The sequence below is a fragment of the Maylandia zebra genome, linkage group LG19 (genome assembly GCF_041146795.1).
Source record: "Maylandia zebra isolate NMK-2024a linkage group LG19, Mzebra_GT3a, whole genome shotgun sequence".
NCBI classification, from domain to species: Eukaryota; Metazoa; Chordata; class Actinopteri; order Cichliformes; family Cichlidae; genus Maylandia; species Maylandia zebra.
In genome coordinates, this window is record NC_135185.1 from 17,925,387 (window position 1) to 17,933,275 (window position 7,889).

Sequence of the window (7,889 nt, forward strand, 5' to 3'; positions counted from 1 at the left end):
GACTCAATTGGCTTCTCTCAAAATGTAAAAGAACCCATGTTCTTTTACATTTATGTAAATCAAGGACAGTCATTTGTATATGTATATATATATATATATATATATATATATATATATATATATATATATATATATATATATATATATATATATGTATATGTATATATGTATATATGTGTAGCACCAGGGAAAAATAGAGCATCAAATCAGAAGTACTTGACTCCCTGGTATAATTCTCAAACACATAGCCATTGCACAGCAGCTTTACACTAACGGACCTGCAAAGTGTTGGACTGATGCCAACACAGACCAGGTCCCTGACAATAAGAAAACAGCAGTTGTTGTGCACAAGCGCTTCACACATGAACTCAAAAACTCTTTGAATAAATGTTTTGTGTCATTAACTGATATTTTCTGGTAATAGAAAAATTGAAAGTTCTGTTTATATTACCATTTCCAAGCACTTCTTTTCACTTATTATGACTCATTTGTTTTACATATAAGATATTGTTTATATTGTTTGCTTCTGTGTTTTGTGTGAATGTACTTCTTTATATCCTTAAACATACAATTACAACCTAATACACCATTTGCTCAAAAATGCGTAAATTATAACTTATCAAATGAATCTGTGCTTAGTACACAACAATTAATGTTAAATATTCTTTTATTCTCCTCAACTCAAACACTATACTAAAATATAATGACAGCGTCCATCTCATCATAAAACAACTAAACAGCTAATACACGAGGACATGAACAAAATAACTCAGAAACTTTCAAATTTGAGCATTTTCATTTCCTTGAAATCAGGTTCCTCTCATGTAAATGTGTTTATATACATTCATTCAAGTGGCTCCCAAGTGTTTTCTTCAAACAGGACACCCAACAAACAATAAATGTCATTTTTAACGATATGTTCACATTTAATAATACCCAGAGTACCTTTAAGTTAGAATCACTGCCTTGTGGTTGTTTTGCCTCAGCCAAACAGTTAAGGTGTGGTTTACATCCATGTCTGTCCACTTATGATACAGTATACACACATAGTCAATTATAGCCACTCACCTTTAATTACTGAATTGCATTTACTTCATCAGTGACGGAGCTGTAATTTGCCATTATTTGAATACATTTGAACTGAAAACATTTGAAGGTCACTTTGTGAAATTCTCAGAGATGTTTTTTCATTATTGTGTAAGCAATCATCAAACAAAAAACGTTTTATCAGTAAATTGCTTAATCGAAACTATTTCAGTGCAGAATAAACTTCAGTTGGTGTATCTTTAAAAAAATAATTTTCATCTGGTTTTGTGGGATATAAACTACTTCAGATCACCTTTGGATATTTTGGATAGAACTCAGTTTTGTTACACCTGACAGCAGCCCTTTCCACTACTCTCCAAAGCTTTCTGTGAATCATTTTATATTATTTAATTGAATTTGGATCATCTGTACTAATCGTCAACATCATCAGTCTCAAATTTGTTGCAGCTGATCTGTTTAAAGAATTTGGCTGGTTGCCTAGTTAGAAATTAGAGGGTGCATAATAGAGAAAGATATCTATTTTTATTTTTATAAAGATATTTCAACAAAAGTTTCATGCTACAAATTCACAGGATATAAAATGATTGGTGCTCAAAATATCCTGCTGGGAACATTTATAGAGCCCCTGGTTGAGCGACATGAGTAAAGATCTGATATTTTACTTTTTATCTAAACCAACGAGAAAAAATGTGACAAACTCATTTCCCTTATACGAACAGTCAACGGAACAATTCAGCGTGCCCTCAAAACTATACGGACCAGTTTGAGTGTGGGACCTTTCCAGGAAATGCATCTCAGATGTCACCTGTTTGTTGTTTGAACCTGTAACATGGGCTTGTAGTCTGAAGGAGAGTTATGTTTAATTTAAAGTTGCTGCAGAAAAACAAAACGGTGAAATATGGAATCCCTATGCTTGTAAGTAACTTTTATGCGACGATATTTACGGAGACTAAGCAGTTTGAGCTAATATTTGCTAGCAGCTTAGCTGTTTTATGAATACATGACCCCACCGTGGTGCGTGTAAATGACTTCTTTAACCAGTTCACTCCTAATATTGAAGTAAGATCTTGTATCTGGAACTTCATAATAGTATTAGTTGTTTTTTCGTTTTGTCTTAGTTATAGTTAAATTGGGTGTTAAAGCCCATTTTGGGCATTTCCTTTCTTTGCTGTAACGACATTTATCTTTAATCGTGACTGTTTAACAGTATTTCAAACCGAATCCCAGGCTTCTATAGTTAGGTATACAAATGTGAGTCGAAGCATCTTAAAGGTTGTAGTGCTTGGTTTTGTTGACAGTTTTAGGAAGGAAGCTGTATTTGTTCGTCTGGTAGGCATACAGGCCCATACAGTGGACTAAATCATTAAGGTTTTAGATAGTTAGCAATTCTTGTTCTGTTTTGAAAGTCTTGAAAGCTACAGTGACCGCAGCATTTATTTTCTTATTTATTTATATCCACTTTAACGAGAAATACCTAAGTTATACCATAAAGTACTGTGCAAAGGTCTCGAACCATTCCTGGATTCTTTATATTTTGCCTATCCTTCCTCGTAAGTCACATCCTTACGAAATAAGGGAAATAATCGGTCAAGGACATGACAGATGACCTCACAGGTGCATTTCACCCTTCAGATCCATCTACTGTTCACCTCATCATAAATGGTGTCACTGGCTGTCAGGAAGCCACTCTTAAGGAAGGGAAACAGGAGTCATCCTGAAAATCAGTGACAACAGGTCTGTTGCAGTAATGAATAGAAATCTTATCAAATTATTGGTTCAAACTGTCACCAATATGTGCAGAGGACCTCAGGAGACAGGTACAACAATCCGTTAAACATTGTAGAGGTCTGTCATGGTTTGGGACTTCAGTTCAGCCAGTGGTGTTGGAGATCTTCTCAAAAATGATGGAATTATGAACACAGAAAGTTACCATCAGATTTGATCCACCATGAGAAAGCACGTGATCGGCAACAGCTTCATTTTTTCTGCTTTATATACTGTATTTACATGTGTGTTTATTTCAATAAATTGATTGCTGCTATTTACTGATTTACCTAGCAAAATATTACAAAGTGTGGAGTGCTTCCAGACTTTTGCACGGTGCTGTAGATAACCACAATGCTTATGGTTCCATTCTCTTATATTTCTTATTTCAGTTGCTGGTAGTTGGTGGTTCCTTTGGCTTGCGGGAGTTCACACAAATCCGGTATGATTCCCAGAAGATCAGAAAAAGGGTTTGTAGTTTGATTCCTTTTGTATTTTAAGAAGAAGAAAAAGGATTTGGTCGAGGTTTATTCAAAGTCAGTTAATTGTCAGTTACATTTAAACTCCCAGATCTTTATGGTTACATAAACTGTTAAGTGGGAAGACCCCTTCCTATACAATGTAATTAAGTGTACAGTTAGCGGGTAAAATAATTTCTCTCTGTACAATACAGTAGACAGTGTGCAAGTTCTCCACCCAGTGGTTGGAACTGTAATTGCAGCAGATTTCCTCCCAAGTGTAAGGTGTCAAAACAAAACACACTTTGTCTCATTGTTAAGACTCCTGGATTGTTACAGATTAGTACAGTGTGGTCAAGTTTTAAGACATCTGAATTGAATACTTAGTCTACCCATCTTTTCAGACAAGCGGTAGAGTCGGTAGAAGAGCAAGCTGGGAGAACAAGTTCTAATAATACATTAAATGACAACCAATTCATTAAAATGATAAAAGGTTGGGCATTTATTAGAAGGCATTACAGTCTGATAAGCTGGCTGTGAGGGGAAGTAATAGCACAAGTTTTGTGTTATTTTATTTCGACATACGTTGATGCGTGATACCTGGGTGGGAGCCAGATAGCAGGGGCTTCTTTTCTTATTACTGTCCATGTGAAGCAGCACTAGACTGATGATGATGATGATCATCATCATCATCATCATCATCATGGTGGAGGAGGAGGAGGGGGGCATTGGGCCCCTGGCACTGTGCCTGTGCAGCAGCCCCCACACGTATCACTCTCTTCTGATTGGGCCTGCAGCAAAGAGAATCTTGTTCCTCTCTCTCTGACACTGTGGAGTAAATGTTGAACTCTGCTGTGTGTGTGTTTGCATGTATAATTTAATGCATGGCATATCTAAAAAGTTGTATGCTCATGATTAAAACCACTCTTACTGTTTTTAGCTTGCCTGTTATTGGCCAGTTTCATTCTTTTGTTCTCGCAGATAAGTGCTCACTTAAGTCAGTGAAGCCACTCAGAGTAAGTCACTGTGTGATCCAATTTGCATCTTCCCTTCAATGATTTGATTTAGCCTGTTGGCAGAGATGAACCTGAATGCCTTTTTTTTTATTCCCTGTTCAGATTTTTGTGAACTTTCTTTATTTCTGGCATACCCAGTTTGTACCCAGTTTCAGCTGCTAACACCTCCACAGCAGGTACCTGACTAACTTAGGCAATTAATTCCCTGGTGTCAATGCTCTAGAATATTCTATATATTATTAATAGGCTGTAGTAATGTAGGTCTAATTGTAAATCAATCATGGTGTTATGAAATTCATCAGTCAGCTGTGTAACTGCAGCATTATTGCTGTGAAATATTAGAACTCATTAAAAGTAACGATTCGGAATGGGATTCATTTCAGCCCTATTCTCAGGCAAAATCAATTTGAATTGCAAAGTCCTCATAACTCGACTGGACTCAACTCTCTCTCTCCGATAACCACCTTATGTGTGTGTGTGTGTGTGTGTGTGTGTGTGTGTGTGTATATGTGTATATGTAACTGAACTGGGTAATGTTGATGGCAATTCAAGGAGAACAATTTGTACAGTAAAACAGGGTAAATTGGATCCTCCCTCTGGGTTTAGAGAGTTCTACACCGGTGAGACAAAGTGTAGAGTGTTTCTTACTTCTATTTATAGTCACAAGGAAAGTAGTTCACCTCTTCTGCATATGTCATCTTTTAAATAGCATAATACATAATATTTAATAACATTGTGGGAAATGAAATGGTGACCTCATTTGCAAGTTGCAACTATACAAACCTTCTCTTACCTCATTTTAGTACTTTTAATTTCCTCTTAACAAACTATCTACAAATCAGTCATTCAAGCAAGGGGAGCCTTTGCATAATCTCTTTATTTCTTACTGTTGGAATTTAATTCTGTGACGCTGTGACAGCTAAGTAAACATTTTGTTTCCCCTCTTTTTTCCCCCATCCTGCAGTTGGATCCTTCACTGGAGGCTAAAGTGAACATCCAGAGGCAGCCGGTCATACTGGAAGAAGAGTACGAGGTAAGGGGAACAAGGCTGTGAGACTAGCAGTGGAATAGATCAAAGACTCTGACTTGTGTAGTGTGTCTGCAAGAAAGCTGGGAGAGCAAAAATCATGCTTTTAAGTGTCAAAATGCCTCACTGACAGAATTTTTGGTGCATTGTTAAAAATTTTAAGTACCAGGTTAATTTACAGGAAAGATTGACAAGATAGTGAAACCTGCTGTAATGTATGGTTCGGAGAAAGTGGCACAGACAAAAAAGACAGGAGCTGGAGGTGTGGCAGAGGAAGAGATGCAGAAAGTGAAGATTTGGATGTGGACAAGATTGAAAATTAGTACATCGGAGGGACAGCACAGATTGAGTGGCTTGGAGACAACGCTGAGATGGTTTGAGGATGGTGGATGTATTAGACAAAAATGTTAAATATGGAGCTCAATAAGGCAAGAGGAGAGTTTGTGTGACAGAGGAGGATGTTAGCATAGGATGAGATGGGGGCAGATGATCCTCTTTTATATTTTTTTGTTTGTTTTTTCATTCAAGGCATCTTGGAGTTTAACTCTGCCTCTTGTGGGTTTTTTGCTTTGCAGAAGCTAAAGGAGATGAATTTGGACGAATGGAAGAACATCCGTGGCCCTCGTCCCTGGGAGGACTCCAGGGAGTACCAGGAGCAGCAGCGCAGGAAGCTGAGCAATAAAGACTGAGACTGGAGGACATCAGGCTGAGCAGGCACACACACAAATACACACCGGGAACATTACAAGAATGAACTGTGGAGAGACCTGAGATTCAGTTATGGTAGTCTCTGCAGCTTCAGGGCCTGGACTCTTTTGTCTTTGCTTGTGCAGGAATTCAGACTTGGGGAATATACATTAATAGGCGATAATGGTTTCTTCTGGTTGTAACATGTTCACAGCTATTAGTCAGACTGATGTATCATCAGGACCATTTCTGCGTTCACAGATAAATTCATGTGGTGTCCAATATTAAGTAATATTATTATTAATATATATTTATATAGATATAATGCAGTCATAAAACACATGCTGTCTCCATTGTTTTCAGCACGTGGAGCAGAGTAGGCTTCACACCTGAATACGTGGTGGTGCAGAGTCAAGCGGTGTTTTCTGATTTGCTGGGAAGTTGATAGACAGTGACTTTATCATCATTTTTTTACACCCAAAATACCAGCATTGTGATTGGCTCAAGCTGTCCATTACTACTATTATTATGCCATAGAAGCAAAACTGGTGTTATAATAAAAAAAAAAAGTTGATACTTATAATTTAATGCACAAATATAAATCAGGTGTCACCTGTCTCAGCCAGCAGGTGGCCCATCTGTGTCCTGCTGCATCTTCCACAAAGAAAGGATTATATATCCATGTATGATTTACATGACTCAATAAATTATTGTTGTTTATCCACAGTGTTGCCTTCACTTTCATTTTGTTTTTGACAAAAGCTGGTGGATGTGGTGGGTCTTTGTTTACAATGGTATTGCATTGATTTACCAGTTGGAAGCATAAAGGAATAAATAAGAGAACAGTCCAGCCTTTCCTCAGGCTTTATACTTCTCGACAGTAATCTGTTTTTCTGACAGTTATTACTTTGCACTGCAGTGGATTTATTGTGCTTATAATAGAAATAGTATTACCTTTTTGCTTTTTTGGTCCTAAAAACAAAAGAACATGATATTTTCTGTATGCAACAATGGCCCTAGATTCGTACGTTTAGGTAATGTGTGGGTGAGTGACAGATAATGCATGTGCTGCCTCATCTCATTCAGCTGTGAAATGAGATGTAATGAATATTCTTCAGGTGCATGAAAATGTCTTGGGATACATTTTCCGCAATCCCTTTTTTACGTTCCTGACTTTTGAGCTGTTTTAATACAGAGTGTTCTTGGGCTCAGGAAACAAACAGCAGATCATATGTGAGGGTTATTTTTCCCATGCACAGGTTGTACAAAAATACATCTTGCTCAGAGTGCTGTTTTGTCATAGGCTGTTTGAATGTGTGGCAAAGCGCCATGAAGTAGCAATCGCCTCTTATCCGCCAAACACCTCTGAATAACAAAGCAGAGTAATCAAGTGTTTATAACAGGATTAGCGGATCACATCAAAGCTCTTGCGTCAGGCGGAGGGTTGATAAAAATGTCTGGTGTTTTGCGAAGAGGCTTCTAAAATTAGAATAGCCACATGTTGGTGCATTTGTAATCTTAGAGGTGAATCACACACTCGTGCTGGAGGCTCCACCGGGTGGCTCCAGGGCTGTTTTTGATTAGATGAATACTGTCTAGAAATAAGAACTACAGCGAGGATGCTGCTGTTTCTTTGGGACAGAAAAGATATTGAGTTTGATGATGCTCATTAAGCTTGGCCTCAATATACTGAGGGGTTAGCTGTGGTGGTGGAAAAAAATATTATTTTCTTTATTAAATAACAGGAACATTTGAAAATGTGATACAATAAAAAGTGACACATTCAAAGTCTAAGTAAAAGAAGCACTACAATCAGACTAACAAACAAATCAAACAGTTGTGGTAGAAAGGGAACTGGCAGTGTGTTTTTTCGTGATGCGGAAAAGTATT

The 7,889-nt window shown here is 37.4% G+C and overlaps 1 protein-coding gene across 1 annotated transcript; it reads left to right on the forward strand.

The window, feature by feature from the left end:
- The first annotated feature begins 1,801 nt into the window (after positions 1-1,801).
- cox16 (cytochrome c oxidase assembly factor COX16) lies at positions 1,802-6,725 on the forward strand. The gene is made up of 4 exons (XM_012921536.3): positions 1,802-1,962; positions 3,204-3,281; positions 5,250-5,318; positions 5,888-6,725. Exons 1-4 carry the CDS (start codon positions 1,903-1,905, stop codon positions 5,999-6,001), a joined length of 321 nt encoding a protein of 106 aa, XP_012776990.1. The 5' UTR covers positions 1,802-1,902; the 3' UTR covers positions 6,002-6,725.
- The last annotated feature ends 1,164 nt before the right edge of the window (positions 6,726-7,889 follow it).

What these genes read in the sequence shown, in the direction of transcription:
- cox16 (XM_012921536.3), top strand. Translation starts at nt 1,903, where the DNA reads ATGTTTAATTTAAAGTTGCTGCAGAAAAACAAAACGGTGAAATATGGA. An exon ending in AATATGGAATCCCTATGCTT is followed by an intron (nt 1,963 to 3,203) that starts GTAAGTAACTTT and finishes TTCTTATTTCAG; the next exon opens with TTGCTGGTAGTTGGTGGTTC. An exon ending in CCCAGAAGATCAGAAAAAGG is followed by an intron (nt 3,282 to 5,249) that starts GTTTGTAGTTTG and finishes CCCATCCTGCAG; the next exon opens with TTGGATCCTTCACTGGAGGC.